The 22,331-nt window shown below is 35.4% G+C and overlaps 3 protein-coding genes across 6 annotated transcripts; 1 reads left to right on the top strand and 2 right to left on the bottom strand.

Moving 5' to 3' along the window:
• Positions 1–1,219: 1,219 nt before the first annotated feature.
• MEF1 (mitochondrial RNAediting factor 1) lies at positions 1,220–3,567 on the bottom strand. The gene has a single exon (XM_007028762.3). It carries the CDS (start codon positions 3,242–3,244, stop codon positions 1,457–1,459), a length of 1,788 nt encoding a protein of 595 aa, XP_007028824.3. The 5' UTR covers positions 3,245–3,567; the 3' UTR covers positions 1,220–1,456.
• Positions 3,568–4,002: 435 nt separating this feature from the next.
• On the top strand, positions 4,003–10,705 carry LOC18598997 (protein DETOXIFICATION 42-like). 3 transcript variants are annotated; one of them, XM_018121728.2, is made up of 13 exons: positions 4,005–4,642; positions 4,987–5,108; positions 5,607–5,816; positions 6,027–6,184; positions 7,835–7,973; positions 8,429–8,525; positions 8,647–8,747; positions 8,952–9,115; positions 9,443–9,514; positions 9,591–9,707; positions 9,807–9,902; positions 10,079–10,200; positions 10,487–10,705. In XM_018121728.2, the coding sequence occupies exons 1-13, from the start codon at positions 4,566–4,568 to the stop codon at positions 10,527–10,529; spliced, it is 1,518 nt and encodes a 505-aa protein (XP_017977217.2). In that variant the 5' UTR covers positions 4,005–4,565; the 3' UTR covers positions 10,530–10,705. The 3 variants fall into 3 exon arrangements, with proteins under 3 accessions (XP_017977220.2, XP_017977217.2, XP_017977218.2); XM_018121729.2 differs by having other exon boundaries at positions 4,006–4,642; positions 7,838–7,973; XM_018121731.2 differs by lacking the exon at positions 8,647–8,747 and having other exon boundaries at positions 4,003–4,642; positions 8,920–9,115.
• A 2,882-nt stretch (positions 10,706–13,587) lies between these two features.
• On the bottom strand, positions 13,588–17,785 carry OXS2 (CCCH-type zinc finger protein with ARM repeat domain-containing protein). 2 transcript variants are annotated; one of them, XM_018121727.2, is made up of 2 exons: positions 17,514–17,785; positions 13,588–16,488 (listed from the first exon to the last, which is right to left on the bottom strand). In XM_018121727.2, exon 2 carries the CDS (start codon positions 16,429–16,431, stop codon positions 14,248–14,250), a length of 2,184 nt encoding a protein of 727 aa, XP_017977216.1. In that variant the 5' UTR covers positions 16,432–16,488; positions 17,514–17,785; the 3' UTR covers positions 13,588–14,247. The 2 variants fall into 2 exon arrangements, with proteins under 2 accessions (XP_017977216.1, XP_017977215.1); XM_018121726.2 differs by having other exon boundaries at positions 13,588–16,454.
• Between the last annotated feature and the right edge of the window lie 4,546 nt (positions 17,786–22,331).

Here is a 22,331-nt window from a genome sequence, read left to right as displayed (position 1 = left end):
AATCACAAAGCAATGGGTTGGTCTTCAGAAAGAAGGGGAGAACAACAAGAGGCATCAGCATCTGTCATTAGATTAGCCAATGCAGGACTTGGTCTTGGCCCTCTGGAAACAAAATGAAGAAATAAATCTCTTAGACAGGTTTGGTTACCAGTCAAATAACCTGCCACAAAAATACCATTCAAAGAACACATAAGGGAAAGATAGTGCTACGTGTATAACACCAGCTACCAGCAGAATCCTAGTTATATTTTGCAGTTCGACGACACATGACAGAACTGAACTTTAAAACCGTCTGACCGGGAAAATTCAGAAGATAAAACTAGCAATAGTAATAGAGTAATAAAGTTTTACAGATCAATTGTAGAACTTCAACTTTCAATCAATTCATCCAAAAGCTATACTGTACATATAGAGGTCAGAGAAAGATTATACAGGATAATTAACATCTGTACAAATTACAAAATAATATCATGCCTTCGAAGACATAAATATAAACTCATATTTATAGTAACCATAGCCAATTGAAATAAGAAAAAACAGAAGTTGATCCTCAGTGAGCAAACAAACCGCCCTTTAGAAGCCTATAGCTAAGGAGAAACCTTAAGTTACGCATTTCAATGTGCAGCAAAACTGCTCTCCAGAAGGCTTTCTACTTGAAGCAGATAGCCTTCCAACAGCCTCACTAATAAAATCCAGATGAATATCAGCAGAAATGAGCTATTTCCGGCCTACTATATGTTGAATAACACTTAATTGGTGCCATAAATAGTTTAAGTTGCTGCTTAACTAGGATTACTAATTAATCCAAATAGTGTGGAAAGACCTATGGTTCCAAACAGCTATTAAGAATGATATGTTATCATGGCCGATAGCCTGATACACTAATGTTTGACAGGCATTCAAGTTTCTTAATTTCTTACCTTGACAATTGTTTATGACCCCAGCAGCTCATTGAATTTGCCTCAAAAAATCAAGTTGATGAATCCATGCAACACAAAGTAACCAACCACGGAAGATAAATAACAAAAAAAGAAAAGAAATAAAGCTAGAATAACATAGAATGCATCAAGCCACACCACTGGTCAATGATCAAACAGTACAAATTCAAAAATAGCATAGTAAGCATCAAGATAACTATTAAAAAAGTAAATGGGATGCAGTGTGCTTTAGTGATCCTTAAGTATCAAACATGACATAAAGATGAACAGAAAAGCAAATCTTTAAAGATAAAAATGAAGTTTTTCTTTGTCTTTTCCCCTTCTCGTTACAAAATTTTGTAAAGGTACAATAAGTATCTTACAGTTGTTCACCAGTAGTCACACAGGAGCATTTGCCATCCACAAAAAATGAAAGAACCGGTTGTTATTCAGTGCAATATACTCTTCATCTTTTTCCACTTCTTGTTTCAAAAAAGTTGTTAGGTGCAATAAATGGTATCTTATACATTACAATTCATTCACCAATAGTCACCACAGGAGCATTTTCCATCCTCGAAATGATGGAACCGGTTGTTATCTCTCACAATAATTACTCTTCCAGAGCACTTGGACATAAACTTGATTGCTGTATGACAATCACCACAGATGCGTAAGTTCTTCATAACCCTAATTGGCCTATCTGGTGGAAAGGTAATGAGCCCAAATGCAACAGCTAGTCTTTCACTATGATATCTTATAGTCTGATTCTTTTCTTCACCATCTACTTCTCTCAGAACAAACCTTGTGTCTGCAACATAACCAACTTGCTCCATTTCCTCTCCTAATTCCTCTAATTTCTGATAAATTTCTTTAGTTTTTGCATGAGATCTATCCCCAGCAGCAAATGTGTGAACCTTGTTTCCCTCCTCAACCCAACTCAAACCTGTCTCTTTCTTAATCCCTAGGTCCCTAAGCATCTTCCTAGCTTTGGCTGCATCCTCATATCTCCCAGCAGCAGCATAAGCATTAGATAATAACACATGCAAACCTGAGCTCACAGGTCCTAACTCAAAGATCCTATCTGCAGCATAAGCTGCCAATTCAGTGTTCCCATGAATTCGACACCCCGTTAAAAAGGCTCCCCAAACAGATTCTGTTGGCTGTATAGGCATTTCCCTGATGATTATAAGTGCCTCCTGCAATTTACCAGCACGACCCAACAAATCCACCAAAGAAGCATAATGTTGATCACCTGGCTCAATTTTATACTCCTTCATTAACTCAAAGTAATGTTGTCCCTTCTCAACAAGCCCTGCATGGCTACAAGCATAGAGCACACACAAAAACGTAATAAAATTCGGTTTGATCCCAACACCTTCCATCTGTTTAAACAAATCAAATGCTCTCTCTGTATGCGAATGCTGAGCACAAGCAATCAACATTGCATTCCACATCCCAAGATTCCTAACACACACTTCATCAAAAACCAGGTAAGCCCCTTCGATCACTCCACACTTTGAATACAAGGAAATCAAAGAACTCCCTACAAAACTCAATAAATTATAATTCGTTTTGAAACACAATCCATGTATCTGCTTCCCTAACTCAAGCAAAGTCGAGTTAGCACAAACCTGTAAAACACTCGAGAATGTAAAATCATTCACATCCAAACGTCTATATAAAGCTTGTTTGAATAACATCAGAGCTTCCTCATATTCACCTAACTGAGCATACCCATAAATCATCCCAGTCCAAGAAACCACATTTCTTTCGGGCATTTCATCAAACACTTTCCTCGCAACATTAATTTTCCCGCATTTCCCATACATATCAACCAAAGAACTCGCCACGAAAACATCCATATCATACCCAGTTTTCAAAATAAGGCAATGTATTGATTGCCCGAGATCAAACCTTCCCAAAGTCGCGCATGACTTAGTCGCACTAGGGAAGATATGATCATCGGGCTTGATGTTGTTAACAAGCATTTCGCGAAAAAATTCAATTGCTAGAGAAGGGAGTTCATTTTGAGCGAAGGAGGAGATGACTGAGCTCCAAGTTGTGGAACTTCTGATTGGGGTTTCGAAGAAGATTTGGCGGGAAAAGAGAGGTAGTTGGGTTTTGGAGTAGAAGTTAAGGAGGTGGTGGGAGATGAGAGGGATGGTTTGGAGGCCTGCTTTGATGATGTGGGCATGGAGTTGGAGACCCTTTGGGAGGGACCTTGAGTGGGTTAAAGAGAGGAGAACATTGCAGATGTTTCTATAGTTTTGCTCAAAGGAGTTTTGGTTTAAAGGGTTTTGGGGAAGTTCTGGGAAAGGTGTAGCCATATATATAGGATTAGGGAACCGGTCCGTGAGTTGGCGCCATGGCTAGATTATGTTCAACTTCAACCATTCAAGCAATTTATACATTGAGCACCTTGAAGCTAATGAAATCAATAATTAAACGGGTTAAGAGAAATCCCCGAAGGGAGACTGTCAAGCTTGTGAAGTTGTATCTATGTCTTGAGAAGTGCTCCACTTAGCAAGCCAATCAGCACGGGCTTTTTTCTCTTTTTTTTGCTTATGGCTATATGTGACAGTCCAACTCCAGTCCTGTCTAAGAAGTGTCTGGTTGAGCAGATCAAGGGTGTGTGCCATGTGCTCTTTGGTTGCTCCAACAATGTTGAGTGAGAAATTGGACCCAATGCGGTAATTCAAACCCAATTTGAGAAATTGGAAAGAAGGCTCAAATCTTATGCAATAATAATAATAATAATAATAATAAAAGCTTAAAATTAATTATTCCTGAAAAAGTTTAAAATTAAAAACCAGCACAATTGAAAAGTTTAAGGAAAGCGTGAAACCAAATGAATAATTTACACTAATTACAGAAGAAACCTTCAATATAAGGAAAAAAAAATGCTTTCAGCTAGCCATGGTAGGTTGAATTTTATAGTTGAGCGACAGAGATGCCTGTTTATCCTCCTAGAAACGCAGCTTTGACCTTATATCTAGCGACTTTCGTGTTTGTATAAGCAAGCTTCAAGCTTACATGAGATCAAAGCAAGTCATTGCTGTAAGACCATGGTGCATGTAAACCATAGTTTACCTGTGAAAGGAAACTGTAATCACCTGGTTCAGTCATGACTGAAACAGGAGAATATGTTTCGCATTCTTGGTCCACTAGTAATTTTTTAATCATATAAAATTTTATGATCCTTGATGTTTGGCAGTTGTTTTCACTTGGTGGCGGTAAACCCAACCTTTCTGATACATTGATGAAATATAATATATTAATATAATAGTTTTCGTGGGAGTTCTGGGCCTTGTATATCTGAGGGAGGTTTATGCAGTATCTGGTGTAGAACGCTTTGTTTTAACATTACATATCACTTCTTTTCCAAATGGAGAATCTACTCATTACTTCGTCATTAAGTCTTCTTCAGTTGAAGTTCTGCATAGCCATCTTGATTCCTGTGGATTCTTACGCTGCATCAAATTGTTTGTTGCCCATTCCCTCACGTTGCCATGCTGCTTGAAGCATTTCTTGTGGCATAATCACAAGAAAAAGAGTTAGTGGATATGACAAGTTTTTAGCCATTTGTCCTTTTCTGCGGAAGTTTGAATTTCTTCCACCAGTTGCTTGTTGGACAGCCGCAGTCTAATTATGGCTGTTGATGCTATTTTACGTACGTGGAAGAATATTGGAAAGTTACTCCTCTTTGTGTTCTTCAAAGATACAAGGTATTGTTCATATAGCAATCAGCGTTTAGTTCTTTTGCACTCTGTTAATTTAAAACCTTCCCCTTCTTGCTAAAAGATCAATAGCTGCCTAATCATATTGATTCTGATTCAACCTACTTGGAACACTATCCTTTGACATAAGATTATAGGATAATAGGATAATTATGGTTTAAACACAGATTTCAACCTCAACACCCTCCCTTTCCCCTTTCCCAAAAAACAGCATGCAGTCAAGCTTTTTGGTTTTTACAATTAAGTTGTACTCTGAAACATCAGTTATGTTGTTTCGTTATTCTTTGATTATTTTAAATTAATAATGTATAGTTTTATAACAATTTTGGCAGGAATGTTCTCAAGAAAGATGAACTGGGAATAGAAATCGCACACATCGCACTTCCAGCAACCCTTGCTTTGATGGCAGACCCTATTGCTTCTCTAATAGACACAGCATTCATTGGCCGTATAGGTTTGTGGTCATTTTCTTCTGGCATGATTATGTGGTATACAATGTATACCCAGCATTAGTACACTTCAAAGACAAAATTACCTTATTGGTAGGATGGAGAAGATAGAAAAGTTGTTTCTCTGTTTCTAAATGATGCTACATATCCTACCCAAAAGATGTGAATTTTCTATGTTCTTAACATGAAACTGTTTCACCGCCTCTTAAGCTTGCATATTTGCATAAAGAAGCAAATATTTTCCTTTGATTATGATTTTGGAAGTAGAAGCTATTACTTCACCCTGATGGTATCCATACAGGGTTGGTCAAGTTATAAGTACTTTCATATAGTGTCTGTATCATCAGTGGCTCCGTTATCTGTTTGCCATATAGGTAGCTGATGTTTTTGATTCTCAGCCACCATTCATTTGTCCTACATCTCTGCTTGCACCAAACAACAACAACAACAACAACAATAATAAAAATAATATTTGGTTCAGTTTTTACATTTTGTTCATTTAGGTTCTGTGGAGCTTGCTGCTGTAGGAGTTTCAGTTGCACTTTTTAATCAAGTATCAAGGATTACCATGTTCCCACTAGTCAGTATTACTACTTCTTTTGTTGCTCGGGAAGATGCCACCAGCAGATCAAGTGCTGAAACAGAGCAAGATGAAATTCTTGAAAGGGGTCCTGTTGTTGACCATGAAATGGAAGAGCTTATGCCTCTTGTTGGTATGCATTCCACATATTCTCTCCCCTGCTTTTGTTGAAAGGCTATTCTGAGAGTGAATAAATTGCATTCGTAGGTTACGTTCACATATATATACACATAAAGTTCTTGTCTAGTTCATTCTAAACAGTATCTTGACTATATCTGTTACATTTAGTGTGTTTAGGCTTCTCTGTAACTTTAGTAATGAGAATCTCTATCGTCATTTGTAGCCTGCAGTAACACAAAAATAGCCGAGTCCAAGAATGAGAGAAGGCATATACCATCGGCATCTTCAGCTCTGGTTATTGGTAGCATGCTTGGGATCATTCAGACTTTCTTCCTCATTTTTGCTGCTAAACCTCTCTTAAGTTACATGGGTGTAAATTCTGTGAGTGTTCCTTTAGCATTTCCCTGGTTGCTGCAATTTCAAACATTGGCTCTCATTTCTTGCATGCTTTCTAAACTATGAATAAATGCCTCAAGGCCCCCGTTAATATCAATATAGTTCTTTTCCTATTGTTGTTGGTTATCTTGCTAAGAAAGTGGATGCGATGTCTTTTTTTTCTGGTAGTTGGTGTGATTGTTTCACGTATCTGTGTCTAACCATCTTATGGTACATTTTCAGAGAAGTTTTCTTGAAGGTTGAGTGGGTTGCACCACTTTTATAATCGTTTAAGGTGCCATATATGAACGCTTAATATCAGGTAGCAATGGACTGATCAACAAAGTAAACATGTGTCCTTTTGCCAAATTTTCTTTGGCCAACGCCTATATCAAGTAAACATTTTAAAAAATATAAAATTTAGCAATGATGAAGTGAGAATCCCCGTTAATTTTAGAAACTAAACCATCATGAATCCTTGGGGAAAAAATAATCTCACATATAACATAAAACTTATATCTTTATGAGGTACTTACAACTTTTACAGTTTAATGATGGCTGGAGGGGCATGCCCTTCATCATCTTTGAAACATGTTACCTCTTAGGCCACCAATCACTGACTTGTCTAAATGAAGGACTGATTGGCAGTTGGTGTACTAATTGTTTTCTAGTTTATGCTTTTAGTACTGTTGTGCAGATACCTTAAATCACCTGTAGCCTTTTGACCTGTCAAATGATTTCTGATCTAAATACAAGAGATAAATTTGGAAGGTTTTAATGGTACCTTAGTAAGGTTAGAAGGTGAAATGATTTCTCTGATTTCAGTTAATGTGAATGGACAACGGTTGTATTCAAAACTTTGCCTTCCATGACTATTAGAAATACCATTGCTTCATATTATGAAGATACTCTGTGGAACATTAAGATAAAATTCCCTCGCAGTTAAGCTGATATTCTCTTTGTCATGGAGCATTAGACAAGTGCATTTCTGTATGCATATCCTAGATCACCGAGTTTAAATTTGATTATATAATTTCTAATTAATGTGGATTTTGACTGCAAATTTTGAATATGAAGGTGACTGCTTCTAAGAAAATTTAGTCAAGTGTGTCTTCTTTTCAACCAATTGGACTTTTCCTCTCCCATAATCACTAATTCTGTTTTTTTTTTCAGTTCCGTAATATGTATGCCATGGTCATAAAGTAATGGTTAATTCTAATATATTGAAGGAATATCAGAGAGGCCCAGTTTTATAGAAGTGGAAGAGGACAGTAGAGGTGGTCATATATGATTCATACTTTTAATTCACAATAGTTTATAATGCAGAAGTTATAATGTTTAAAGTAGCTCTTCCCCAATTAGAGTTTCTTAATTGTTGTAAAGTATTGTTGATCTTAACTGAATTGAACTGGAGTGAAAGGCATTCAGATTCTTTTCCGATAAATCACAGTGAAGAAGTGTCACTAGGTTTATAGAAGGTTCTCAGTTTAGTTTCTTAACAGCAATTGCCTAGACCGAATCCTGCTGCTTGAAATGAACTCATCCTTTTTGATCCCCAAGAAAATAAAAATGCTGCATCTCTATTATTTCTCCAAATTATGTTAGCCTCTAATTTTTCTACCAATGTTTAGTGTAATGATACTAATTTTGCTTTAGCAGGAATCTCCTATGCTCAAGCCAGCACAACAATACTTGACAATAAGATCAACTGGTGCTCCAGCTCTTCTTCTCTCTTTAGCTGTGCAAGGGGTTTTTCGAGGCTTAAAGGATACCAGAACTCCTTTATATGCTATCAGTAAGCTAGCTTCCCTGTTAATTATATTCATGTTAATTTTTCTTGGTGGCAAAGCAATTGGCAATATCAACTTGTGTGGACTTATTAGGAAAATCCCATGTAAGGAATTCACTGAATTGGGCCCTTAACATTTGAAATTACTATATTTCCATTGAATTAATAAATTTTTTCGGCATTTACATTGAATATCAGTTTGAGGATTTTTGTAATGCTTCCATTTCTTCAATGGAATAAATGAATTCATGAGTAGGATATGTGTCCTCAGATGTTAGAAAAACCATTTTGAAATCATACTTGTCCTAAGGGATTCTTTATCACCCATTTATGAATGGAAAACATTATATAGTTGCAAGGATTTTCATTCTTTATCTGAGTCTACTTCTTTAAGGGGTACTTCACTTTTTTTGGGTTAACTGCCCCTAATCTTCTTCAGTTGTTTGCAATTGCTAATGTAGTTGTAGGAGATTCAGCGAATGTTCTTATGGACCCAATATTCATATTCACATTTGGTCTGGGGGTCAAAGGTGCAGCCATTGCTCATGTCCTTTCTCAGTAAGTTACAGATGTTTTTGCTGATTCATTTTATTGGTTTCTGACTTGTTGGCTGCATGTTCGGTCTGGTCTTTTGATGTCCCTTCATCTCAGTTAATCACTTAGTGCATCATTTTTGTAGGTATTTAATTGTTCTCATCCTCTTTTGGAGATTAGTTGACAAAGTTGATTTGTTACCTCCAAGTTTTAAAGAACTACAATTTGGTCAATTTCTAAAAAATGGTGAGTGTTTTAATTATGGTATTTAACAGACTCAAAGGATGTTGATTGTTTTAATTAATCACATTTCATGGTTCACTAGGGACTTCTAATCCAGTTTTTATTCTCTTCAACTTTCATGCCAATTGAGTTACCTTAGTTATTGGGAGAAGAAAATGATATAGAACACTGACAGGACTATGATATCTGCACGGGTGACAACTCCAGGATTTCTGCTATTGGTGAAGGTAATTGCTGTGACATTGTGTGTGACCGTTGCAGCATCACTATCTGCTAGGCAGGGACCAACAACAATGGCTGGATTTCAGATTTGCTTGCAGATTTGGCTGGCAGCCTCTTTGCTTGCTGATGGATTGGCTGTTGCAGGACAGGTAAGATTTTATTTAATTTAAGCAACTACCTTGATGATGTTTGTCCTGTACTCCCTATTTTTGCAACAAGTGCATGTCACTTAGACATTGGCTTCAGAATCAATCAGAAGCATAAGCTTCATTGGCTGGCTTTCTTTGAAAATGTGCTATTGTTTTCGAGCAGACCACGGAAGGAATTAGGATTAAATAAAAAATGATTTTGCAGTGTCCTGCTATTTGTTACTTCAATGTATGCTTCCCTGCTTCTCATCTCTAACCCCATAGAAGCGAGCTGCGATTTAGATGATTTTCCAAAGAGAAGACTACAACAGTTTTCCACCTTTTCAGGCAATTCTTGCAAGTGCATTTGCAAAGAAGGATTATGAGAAGATTATAGCCACTGCTTCCCGTGTGCTTCAGGTGCTAGTATTTCAAAGTTAGCCTTATTGTTTCGCCTTTCTTCATGTTCTAAATTGCTCATGGTTTCTATCTGCAGATTGGTATTCTTTTGGGGCTTCTGCTATCATTCATTCTGGTAGTTGGTTTACAATTTGCTTCCAGACTATTCACAAAGGACATTGCTGTTTTGAAACTTATAAGCCTTGGCATTCCAGTATGACTCTCTTCCTTCATCAAAACCTACAAAATCATCTTTTCTGTTCTTGGAATACTAACTTGTTCTTGTATCAACATTTTTCTTCTTGCTGATTAGTTCATTGCAGCAACCCAACCCATCAATGCATTAGCCTTTGTTTTTGATGGAGTGAACTATGGAGCTTCTGATTTTGCATACTCTGCCTACTCCATGGTTAGTTGAATAACAACCATTTTTACTGAATTTGAATAAGCATCAGCTTAGAAAATGCACTGCAAATGTAGTGCAAAGGGTGAAGTACTTTGTGATAATTAAACCACCAAGTAATTCCAATACTGTCAAAACTTTCTATGTTCTTCTTTATTTAATTTTCTTCAGCCTTTCTGTAGGTTTTGGTTGCAGTTATGAGCATCTTTTGCTTATTCATACTATCCTCCAGTCATGGCTATGTTGGCATCTGGGTTGCTTTAACAATCTTTATGAGTTTGCGTGTGATCGCTGGTCTTTTAAGGTAAAACCTTTAAGTAAGAAATTGTGTTATTATTTTTTTTTTTTCTTTCTGTTTTTCTCTGGAGAAGTAATCAGCTCTGCTCTGCTGCTTTCTGATAAACCAAAGTGAAAACTTCTTTTTTTCTTTCCCATCCACCAAGTACTTTAACCCAATAAATAGAATCAAATAGCTTTATAGTCATCTTTCACAGTTATGTTGTAGTATGTAAGAGTTTTAGACAATGAGTATCCTGACTGAAATTGGAAAATTCCGTCTGGCTCTAACAATTTCACATCAACATGTTCAGGATAGGTACTGGCATGGGGCCTTGGAGCTTTCTCAGCGGCTGATAGCTGCAAACATATCACTTACCTTGAGTTTCTTTTCTCTTGGACCCTGCACTTTGATATTGCTGATGATGATTTATATTTAATGATTAAATCCATTTTCCTTGTTTTGGCAATATAGTGAGAGGTATTTCAGATTCTTGTTGATTATTGAATTTCTCCATCTTTTCCTGTCTTCATCCGCTTATCAAGCCATCATGTCAAACCTTCTACCTGCATTTGCTCAATATCCTTGTTCTTCACAGATCCAGGGATCTCTAAAAAAACCAACATACAGAATGATATTTGATCTATATTCATGAACTTCTTGCAGTTCTTGTTCCATATTTGTTCATGATCCAGAGCAGCATCTACAAAATTGTCTCAAGTTTCAGGTCATTGTTTCAAGATGTTTGCCGTAAACAATCATACAAACTGTAGAAACAGATGTGGCTTGAGACATGTCTTGAATCAATAACCATATCGTATCGCAAAAGCCAGGAGGTAAAACAATTGGAAAACCTTTCATAATCAAAGCTATCAAAACGGAATTTCTTCATATGGATGAAACATATAGAGTGTGTGCAACTACCATTGCCACATATGTATGTACAAAGAAGCTTAGCCGAGTAAGCCTGGGGTGTATGGATACAGCGAAAAAATAAAATGGATGGTTAGTCATTTACTGTCTTTTACTAAAAAACATCAGTCCCTTGGAAATGCTACCAACCTAAACTGCATCTCTCTACAAAGGGAAGCCCTCCACCTCCTGGAAATAGTATTAGATGACTTAAAAAAACTCTTTCCTCCCCAGTTTCCATTGAAGAGGACCACTGACCTACCAAAGTTTGCAACACAATTGCATTACGACTCCCAATGAGCATATATAACATTATAATTAGATGATTAATATAAGTTAATCTCATTGATAAAATTAATACAAAGCTCTGCGGACATTTACATTTAATATCTGGATATAGTAGGGATATGACATTGACATCCACTGCTACTGAAAAAATAGAGAAAATAGTCATTTTCTGGTCACCAAAACCTATTTTCTGAATCTTAAAAAGGGTCAGTCTCAGTCTGATGGGTTTTTTAAGTATCCCTTGCACCAACTGCCTACCCACCCTTCCCTGCATAATGACCAACAAGCTCCTATTTTAATTGGGTTGGGGGAAGCGTTTTTGTATATATATATTTTTGGCCAATGCCCCTTCAGCTATTGAAACAGGGTTACATAAGACATGTATTATTGTTTCTCCTGCTTATCCATTATGTATAAATTAAACAAACATAATTCCAAACCATCCGTTATTCACAAAATTGAAGAAGAGAAACCCTTTTTTTTTTTTCAATTAAATGACATAAAACAGAGCAGAATACCATCAGCAACAACACCAAACCAGCTACTAGATATTGACTACTTTACCTTTGTGCCCTGCTTCTTCGGAGTTACCCTATTTTGCTCTGTCTTGCTTATTTCATTCGATAAATTGCACATAATTCCCTACAATTGTCTACTAATTCTTAAATAGTTAAAACCAGTTTATATTTGTTTTCTACAATTCATAATTTATTAAACTAATTGTTGGATTTAATATTTTATCCATTTAGATTATGCATCCTAAATTTCCAACTGATACATATGTTTTATTTATATTATATATACATATAAATATATGGGAGGACATTTGTGATTACCTAATCTGGCAGTCTATTTGACACCATTTTCCATTTACTACAAATGCCATTGCCAAACCAAAGTTGACCACACCACCCAAAAGAAAACTAAAATAAGAGGGTGTGATGTAAAATTTGCATTTATATATTTCAAAGCAACATATTGGATTCCAAATCCACCACTTTAGCTTTTGTCTGATTTAATAAGTGGGAAGAATAAAGAAAGAAACATAATAAAAGACTATGTGAAGATGGTATCACCACCTTTCTCACAATTCCTACAAAGCAAATGAAATTTGCCCTTCATTCTAATCCTCACTACTGTCCAAATCAATCCCTTGTGTTTTTTAACAACCAAATAAAGCTTGCCATGATTTCTCCCTTATTAGAACCTCAACTTGTCACTGTCCATCTTCCCATTCTAACTGCATTTGCCCCATTTTGAGAAATGTGTAAAATGGAGTTTAATTTGATTAGTGGGAAAAACTTATAGAAAGAAATGTGTACAAACTAAGGCACCGAAAGGTGAAGTGGGAGGGGCAAGCTCCCACTCAACCTTTTCTTCACTTTTCTATTATTTCAATAAAGGAAGAGGAGGGGAAAAAACACATGAAAAGGGCAAAGAGAGTTTCGCCACGCTTTTTTTAACTTTATATGAGAATGAATGTCATCAATTCCAAATGATCTATCCATCAACAACCAATTTGTAGAAGAATCGTAGCTCCCACCCATAATCCATGAACCCAAAAGGGTTTTAAAGACTGCAACACATGATACTTTTGTACATTTCTTCATCCCCAATATAATTTGTGAAATATATATATACATACATAACATGGTTTGTCTTGGTCAGTCCATGCATCAAGAATAGTGCAACTGGCTTCGTTGATGGGTAAGGAAGGTTAAAGGTGGGCCACAAGTTTGTACGATAGAGATTCTAGATTTTTAGCTGAATCCCTCCTCCCTCTTGTACCAAAATGAATAACACTAGCTGCAAATACCCACTTTGATAGTGTAGTTTTCTTTGGTGGGAAAGTCGGAAAAACCTAGAGTCCACTAACCTGACACTCACGTGACTACGTATCAATTAAAGAATAATGTTGCTCTGCAATAAAGTTTTGATCAGCTTGGGAGAGTCCCCATCCCTAAGCATTAAAAATGCAAACCTAGCATCAGATCTTCCCTGTTAAGATTTAAGAATCAATTATAAATAGCCTTTTCTACCACACAACTGGGATCTTTAATCCAAATCTCAAGATTTCCATGCCATTCCAATAACCCTCCACTAACACCAATGAGATAAGAATGCAAAAGATTAGCATAAAGGAGCACACGACAAGATAAAGACATTAAGGAGAATTTATACCAGTAGTAGTAGTAGTAGTATGTGACAATGAAGTTATTGGAATAGGAATAAGCAATAAACTATAGTCGAATGTTACATCATTATCATCATCATCATCATCAAAGGATCATAAATTTCTCCACCCTATTCTTCCACATTACAGGCACCAATAATTATTGATTCCAAACTACATTAGAAGAAACAAATTTTCCACTACCTTATCTCCAAAAATTTTGACCAAACCCAGAAAAACCATCCAACTGTCTGAGATGAGAACTTCATGATCCATCTTCATTTGGTTTCTCACGAAGGTGATAATGAACATAACAGGCAAAGGATAAAAGGAAACATAGGATCTTGGTTGTCCATTGTCATCGAACAAAGTCTCTCATCATATAGAAAAAAAGGCCAAAAATAAAATGACAGCAATAGAAATCTAATTTTTGAAATATTGGAAGAAAAAACACCTAGCCTGGGCATAATTTCTTTAAACATAACCCAGAGGTTATCTCAACCTTTTCTAACTGTTTTTGTTGTAATAATAAATGGTGAAAAATGAATTTCCCTCGTCAACTGACCTTCTCTCCTTCCTTCACCTTTGTGTTACTGTTTATCTTCCTTCCACATTCATCACCAACAAAATCCCAAAAAATACAAATGTTATTTACCAAAACCTTTTTGTTGTCTCTACCTCAGGGCTCAGCGAAACTGATTTCAGTTTTGCTGAGCCACAAGCTGATCAAGCTGCATTTGCTCTAGCCATGCTCCCAACACAGCATGATCGACAGGATCAATTTGAGTGTTCAAATTAGAACCCTCACTTGAAGAAACATTAGGTGCAACACCTGAGACAGGAGCTGCCATTTTGTCTTTGATCTCAGTGGGAGATTCTTTAACAAGAGATTGAACCCATGATAAATCAGGCTCTTCTCCATTGCCAAGCTCAAATGAAGATGACCTGCGAAGCTTGCCTAATTCATCTGCATTTACAGCCCAGTCTGGCTTCCCATTGGAGGATCCCCATTTTGACCAAGAATTTACCGGGGAACCTACAATGGCAGTAGAACCAGATCCCAGCTCCCGAGAGCTGAGGCTGCGAAACTGTTGCTGCTTCTCACGTTGAGCTAACATTGAAACCCGAGAACCCATCGGTGAGATCGGTTCTACATTTCGAGGAGACATCCTACCAGAAAGAGAGGCCTGCAATAGAGGATGCTCAATATTTTTAGGAGAAAAATTTGTATTGATAGGTGATAACATGCTTTGCTGCTGCTGAAATTGATTGAGAACAGCAGACTTATGGGTGGGAGAGAACACTGCTGAAGCCAATGCTTGATCAGAGTACCGCGGAGATGAGCTCTCGGCAGAAAAGAGATCATCAAGATTTGATGGGGTCAGGGTCTTCAATCGACCAGATCGGTTCAAAGAATTAGAACTCATAGATGGCTGAGTGAGGCTAGATAACTCATTTATCAGCTGTTGTTGCTGCACATCAAAATCTGGCAGCAAGTTGAAGTCTTCATTTGGAATGTCTCTTGCATTAAGAGAAGATCTCAGGCGACTAGATTGAAGATTGCTTCCTGGAAGATGCAAGGCTGGAACATTAGGTTGTGGCCAGCCAACATTAGAATGAGACATGCCATTTGCAGACGGAGACATGGGAGGTGTAAAAGGTGACGGAGACATAACAGATACAGATGAGGGTGATCCAGGCAAGAGACTCAAGGCTGCAGCAAAATCCATGGCTGTTGCACCAGAAGTACTGGAACGAGGAGATGGGACAGCAGAACCGGTAGAGACATACAGAGGTCGGAGCTCCTCAGCAGTATGAGCAAAGAAGCATACTCTCCTTGCACAATTAGTACCATCCTTACACAGCCTGGTTCGATATTGAGCAGGGTGTAGCCAGCATTCAAAAACACCATGAGCATATTCACACATATCTCCACGCCTACATGCCCCCTTGCGGAAATCAGGACAAGGAACACAACTGTAATGAAACTTTCTAGGATCCCTTCTTCTAGCATTTTCCCCTGGGTGAACAAATGGGCACTCTGTCCAATCATGGGAGTAAGCACGTGAACAAGGCCGCACTTTGAATGAATACATCCGGAACTCATCAGTTGAATAGATGCTGTTCTTGATATCCGGAAGAGATGGATCAACTGGGTATTCTTTCTTCTCTGACGCGGAAGAAATAGGAGCATCAGTTGACTTTGACTTCATTGGGGAATCTGAACCAGATGATGGTGACCCATTTTCCTGAGAAGGGGATAGAGGAGGGGAGCTGGAATTGGCAACAGCCGTTGAAACCCTTAGATTGCGCTCAAGAACAGAACTCTCAGTAGCAAGGAGTTCTTCGAGAGTTAATTTTAAAGCTTGAAGCTTCGGAGGAACAACAACAACGTCAACAGGAAGATGACCATTTGCATCAACCATGTTTGCATCAGCACCGGCGGCTAAAAGCAGTTTCACAACATCAATAGCATTCACAGCCCCACCTGAGGCAGCACAATGAAGCGCAGTGCTTTTGTCATGGCCACACACACGATTAACATCAGCATCTGATGAAGATAGGATCAGTTTAATAACATCGATGCTACCATAAGTAGCAGCAACCATCAAAGGGGTTCTCTCCTCATTAACCATCTGCTTCGAACCCTTCTGACGACCATACCACAGCCCAACCTCATCAACACCAGAAGGATCGCGTTCAATGGATAGTTTAAAGCCCTCAACATCATTATTAGCAGCAAGCTCGAGCAAGCTTGCAAAAGCATCTTCAGTCTCTACAGTCAAGTGATTCATATCTACGCTAGGATGTCTGCTATCTTCAAAAGAAATATTAGATGTTGTTGGAGACGGTGTTTGCTTTAACCGCTCCGATCCACAGCACATGCTTTCATTTGGTAAATATCCAACTGAGATTTAGAAACAGCACCCATTAGAATCAACCTGTGGAAAAACGTCGACTTCATATATATGATCAAATATTCCAAAAGATATTATTGAACAAAAAAATACCCACTTGGGATATTAAGACAACAACAGAGACACTAAGTCAGTGTTTATCCAAGAAGATGTCAACCAAAAAAGAGATGCTACTGGAAAATTAAATTTAGATTTAGAACAAAAGTGACTTTAGGATTTAAATAATTGTAAGGTATCTAACATCCAGATAGATCATCAGAGGAGAAAACAGAAAAGCATACTCCAGGGAACAATAAATTCCTTTTACTTTGAAACAAAATAAAATTGCTACATATTTTCCAAATATCTGCATAGAACAAACATGCTGTGTTTTTATATAATATTATTAATAAATATTACAGAAAATTAGAGTTAAAAAATAATATATATAATATAAAAGGTTTGGCTTAAGGGAGGAACCAGTAAGAAGAAAAAACGAAAATAATGGTCTGTTTTGCAGCCGCAAAATTTTGAGGCTTTCACCTTTTAAAGGTCCTGAATATAAGAAAACTTGTCATTTAACTTCTAACAAGCTTTATCAAAACTAACCAAACAGAACTTCAGAGAAAACAATATTGAATCTCTTCCATTTTCTTTCTCCAACTTTCATTCAGTTTTTCCCAGTAACCAAACATTAACATCAGTCAAAAATAATTTTTTTAAAACGAAAATGAACTTTTAAAACACTCACTATATTAAGATTAAAGGATCTTGAAACAAATCTTTCAATGGTCATCGCTATTAAATAAAAAAGTACATAAAGGAAACACTGAGAGCGAAGAGGACAATAGCAAAAAAGATCTGATTTTGGAGCAATCAAAATGAAAAATTTTAGCTAAACAAGAAAGTGAAAAAAAAAAACAAAAACAGACAAGCCCCGTGACCAAGATCTTTCTTACATGTGATCACCCAACTCATTACATCAAAAAAAACACAAAGATATCAGAAAACAGTTTTTCTTTAAGTAAGCAAAAGACTGAACTTGAACTCAAACAAGCAAAAAGTCTTACCAGTTTAAGAATCCATCTCCGTTGTAAGAAACCAATAAAAAAGGAGAGGTTTTTACAGATCTACTTGGAAAAAGAAGAAATGGGTCTTGGAGATATAGCTTGAGAGTGAAGAAAAAAACTCTGATCTTCAATTAAATTTGTGTTTTCTTTTTATTTTGGGGGTTAAGTTAGATAGAGAGAATTCTGAGAAAAGTAACAGCTGCTTCTTCTTCTTCTCATCTCTATTTCCGATGTTACTGCTGCTTTTTCTTTCATGAAAAAATACAAAAACCCAAACAATTAAAAATTAAAAAAAAAAAAAAAAGAATCCCCATTAAATTTTTTGATGAATTTCTTTATTTCTTTTACTAGATAAAATCGCCTATCCAATAAAAAGGAAAGAGAAAAAGAAATTAAAATAAAAAAGGCCAACGCACTAAGATGACGTTAATTGAGTGTAGCTTTGAATATTCCTCCGGACCAATCAAATAGAAACGCGTCATTCCATGGGGAAAGCGTGTCATTAAAAATTAAAGCTAAGGTTATTTGTGTCATTTTAAGACAAGCAGTGGTTCCTAGTTTTTGACGTGGCGTTGATCGATTGGCTGTTGGTGTTTTAACTGGGACAACCTTTTGACAGACAACCTAAGTTGATGTGTAATAATTTAACCTTGTCCCTGGGTCAAATTCCATAGAAATTCAACCTAAATTCACCTTACATGACGGTTAAATTTCGAAAAAGTAGCTATCGACTGCAACCTATCTTACCAGAGAATACGAAACGAAACCTGAGCTGGCACCGTTTCATTGGCAATGGCAGCGTAAAGCAATATTTTATTTTCCCTTAACTACCCTCCACTGGTTCCCAAAATGGCATCCGTATCCCATTACAGACCAATACAATTATGACACCTCATTTCTGTACATCAGGCAAAATTAACTTTCTAAGTCTTTAACTAGAGTGTGAACGCAACTGAGAACCGGATGAGGAGGTGGAAAGGTTGGAGGGGTGACTGGTTAGGTGAGAAAAGGGCGGAGAGGTGACCGGAGGTGCCGGTGAAAGCTCGGCCGTGCGCGAGGAGGGGATTCAACTAGGATTTATAAAGAAGAATGGAGTCCGCCAATGAGAGACTCATTAAAAGGGCTTTCAAGCGTCCGAAGGGCGGACTTGAAAGGCATTAGTCAATTTTGGTTAATTGTGGAGTCAAATCACAGAGGGGGCAAAAAAAGCATGGAGCACCAACAAAATGAGAAATAAATTCGTTTGTTTATCCAAATTTTTATAATCTAAGATTATCCAAAAAAATTCATTAACAATAAATAAACATGAAAAAGGGGTGATAAAATTTTTTTAAAAGGTTAAATAGAATATATATAAATTCTTAGAAATTTTAATAATATTAATTAAAGTCAAATAAATTTCAACATGAACATAAAATATGTGGTAATTCTTGTTTTTTTTGGTTACAAACAAAATAATTTAAATGTTTGACATGTATCGATTTAATTAAATTGTTTTAATTTTATAATTAAAATATATTTACATATTAATTCTTATTAGCATGAGGTTTGCAGTTTGTTTGAAATCAATTTAAAGAATTTATAATTAAAATATATGGTTTTTTGTTTGTCCCCCTCCCGCCTAGAAAATAAAGATGTGTGCAGAGGTGAAGACTGAAGCGTGAGTACTATTTTGTTCAGTTGAAAAATGTACACTTGGGCAGCCGCCCCAGTTGACCAAAACCAAAAGCGGTGAAAGAAATTATATTATTTAATTATGAGCAATTATTTTCGTAAACTAAGTACTTAAAAAAAAGGGGAGATTCTTGCATGTACTTCATAGGGGTTCCATCAAGTTGTCAGTAAGTATAACAGCCGCTGATGTTGCAGATTCTTATGCCTTGGAGAGGATGGACGTTGATGAAGCCCACTACTTACGTCAGTAGGGTGCTACACCGGCCTGGTTTTGTAATTGTAACTTAACCTTGAGAAAAACTACATCTTTATTTTACTTTTTTGAATAAAAATGTTATATATAAATAAAATATTTAGTCATCTTTATTTTTTATTCTGAACTAGGACTTGGATTTAAACATCACTGTTTGTTCGGGCCCAACAAGAACACAAGATAAGGGCAGGCTTGCTATTTATTTATTATTATTAGCATTTTGCTAAAAAGGGTAGGCATTGTTGACTTCGAAACACCTATTTTCACGCCAAAAAAAAAGTCAACAGTACTTAGCAATTGACCATTTAGTCTCTTCACATGAACCCCTTAACTTTTTTTTTGATGAAATAAAACCACTGGTTTTAATTTCAAGATCAACGGGTTGGATTATACCAATTTTTAGGGTAGAGTACTTTATTTGGTTTCATAATTTAGAATTTTAAATAGAAGAAAATTAAGTGTATTGAAAATTCAGACATTTAATATATCTTTTAGATTCTAAATTATATTTCATTTCACTACTATTTTTACTTTTGGTAAAAAACTCTCACTCTGTTAACTTTTAATCGTAATTTCACACGAATATATTACTTTTTAAAAGAAATAATAAAATCTAAAAGTGTAAACATCATTAACAAAAAAAAAAAAAAAACTAAAATGTTATTTATTTTTTTTATTTTTTTTCTCTCAAACAATGTGACCAACTGACTGACAATGCTCACATTCGTCGACCAACCACCTTACAGTAGGTGCTCCCCAAGGGAGGGGAGCACTAGAAGGGAAGCACCAGATCAATACTCGCCTTTCTTGGGAGAGATTTTTTTTAGGAGAGAGAAAAAAATTTTAAAAATAAAAAATTATAATTTATATAAAGATAATTTTAAAAATTAAATGTAAAATTATCTTTTTAATATTACCATGTCATCAAATTAATTAAAATATTAACAATTGACTAATAATTAGACTTATGTGTCTAACGAAATATATTCTTTTAAGATAGACTATTCATTTCGAAAATTAATGAATTCACGTGAAATTATGATTAAAAATTAGAAATGAGAGTATTTTACCCTTTTACTTTTGAAAGTGAAAATAAAAAGTGCATTTTAATACAAAAGAAAATAATATTTTTAAAATAAAAAAAATTTATAGATAAAAAATAACTATTATGTTTTAGGATGGAACCATTTTGTTTGAATCGGTGCATCCCTTTTCATTATCATATAATTAAGTTTCTTTTTTATTAATTTTTGAGAGATTTGTTGAAGTGACATCATTGACTTTAATTTTTTATAAATATTCGAGTATTTAGTTCATTAGTAATCCTCTATCTAAAGAGTAAGTTTTAAATCTTCTTGTTCTAATTAAAAAAACTTTAATTATTTATAACAAGATATTAAATGGTGGATTGTGTTTCACATTTTCCATTGTCCCAACATCTCTGATACGGTGGCACTTGCCTTTTAACTTTGATGAAAAAAAGTGGCATAGTTGCTCCTTGATTTGGACTTTAGTAGCATCAAATCAAATGGATTGGATAAGCTTTCAAATCCAATTTCGAAAACTACATTATGTCTTTTGTGTAATTTTACTGAATATTCTTCTAAGACTTTTTTTTTTTTCAATTTTTTACTAATATTTATTTAATACTGTAATCTCAAATTTATTCCCATTTATTTTCGAATTTGTCCATAAAGTATATTCTACATGGTTTGCAAATAGAATGATTCCCTACTTTCCTCAAAACAGCTTGTAGCTCCGTACTTTATTTCTGAAGAATTTTCTTCTTTTTATTTTTTGTAAATAGAATTAATTTTTACAAAGTTTGTCATCACTGATCTTTATTTTAATGGCATCGGTCTCTTCATTATATAATATTGGGGGCATGAATATTCAAATTCAATTTTATGAGTAAGAAAATATATGCATTTATTATTAGATAAAACAAAAAATGTTTCTATGTTCGTGACTTAATTAACTACTTAATCAAAAAATAAAAATCAGGTCAAGAAAAGAGTAAAGAATGCTTAAAAGAAGCTCAGTATTCCAATCAAATCAGACCAAACTCGAGGCGATGATATAGGTTTTCTGCATTTTAGAAGGAAAAAAATTGTGATTGAAAAGATTTGCATACAATGACAAAGACACCACTTTCCATAATAAATATGAAAAAGGAAATGCAACTAACTCAAATAGTAGTAACATTCTCTAAGTTGTTATTGCATACTAAAATCAAAGTGTATAGTAAGTTTAAAGTTGCTGTGGTGGACTAAGTCCCTCACATTATGGTAGTAACTTGAAAGCTATAATTAACCTCAAATTCAGGGGTGCTTGAGGCAAATATTTAGGATGTTTACAATGAATATATATATGTAAAGGAAAACTAAATAATAATAACTTCTAAATAAATTTAAAAATTTTTCTATTTGAAAGAGTGAAATTAATTTGGGGGGGATCATCAATACAAGTCTATGCAGTAGTTATTAAATCTTTTAGAGGGCGCCAAAACCTAATCGCAGGGCTATTATGAAAGTCTTAATCCTCACTCAATTCTCCTCTTCTACACTAGGATTAGTAATTTCACATAATAAGTAGAGTTAATTTTATCCATAACTACTTGAGCTCTATTTTATGAAGGTTGGAAACGTTAATACCAAAGGAGGAATCCCTACTCATACTTTTTCCCTGTTTTTCAAAGAATGGACATCCTTAAAAATAATTATTTTTATTCAAAAACGTAACAAACAAGATACAGTAAAATTTATATAAATTAATACCTTCGGGACCACAAAAATTTATTAATTAATTGAGATATTATTTAATCGATAAATTAATAATTTATTAATTTATACATTAATTAATAAAAAATTAATTTATCAACATTTAGGGTA

Source organism: Theobroma cacao, chromosome 5 (assembly GCF_053813885.1).
Source record: "Theobroma cacao isolate CCN51 chromosome 5, ASM5381388v1, whole genome shotgun sequence".
Classification (NCBI taxonomy): domain Eukaryota; kingdom Viridiplantae; phylum Streptophyta; class Magnoliopsida; order Malvales; family Malvaceae; genus Theobroma; species Theobroma cacao.
This window is presented reverse-complemented; position numbering and strand designations above follow the sequence as displayed.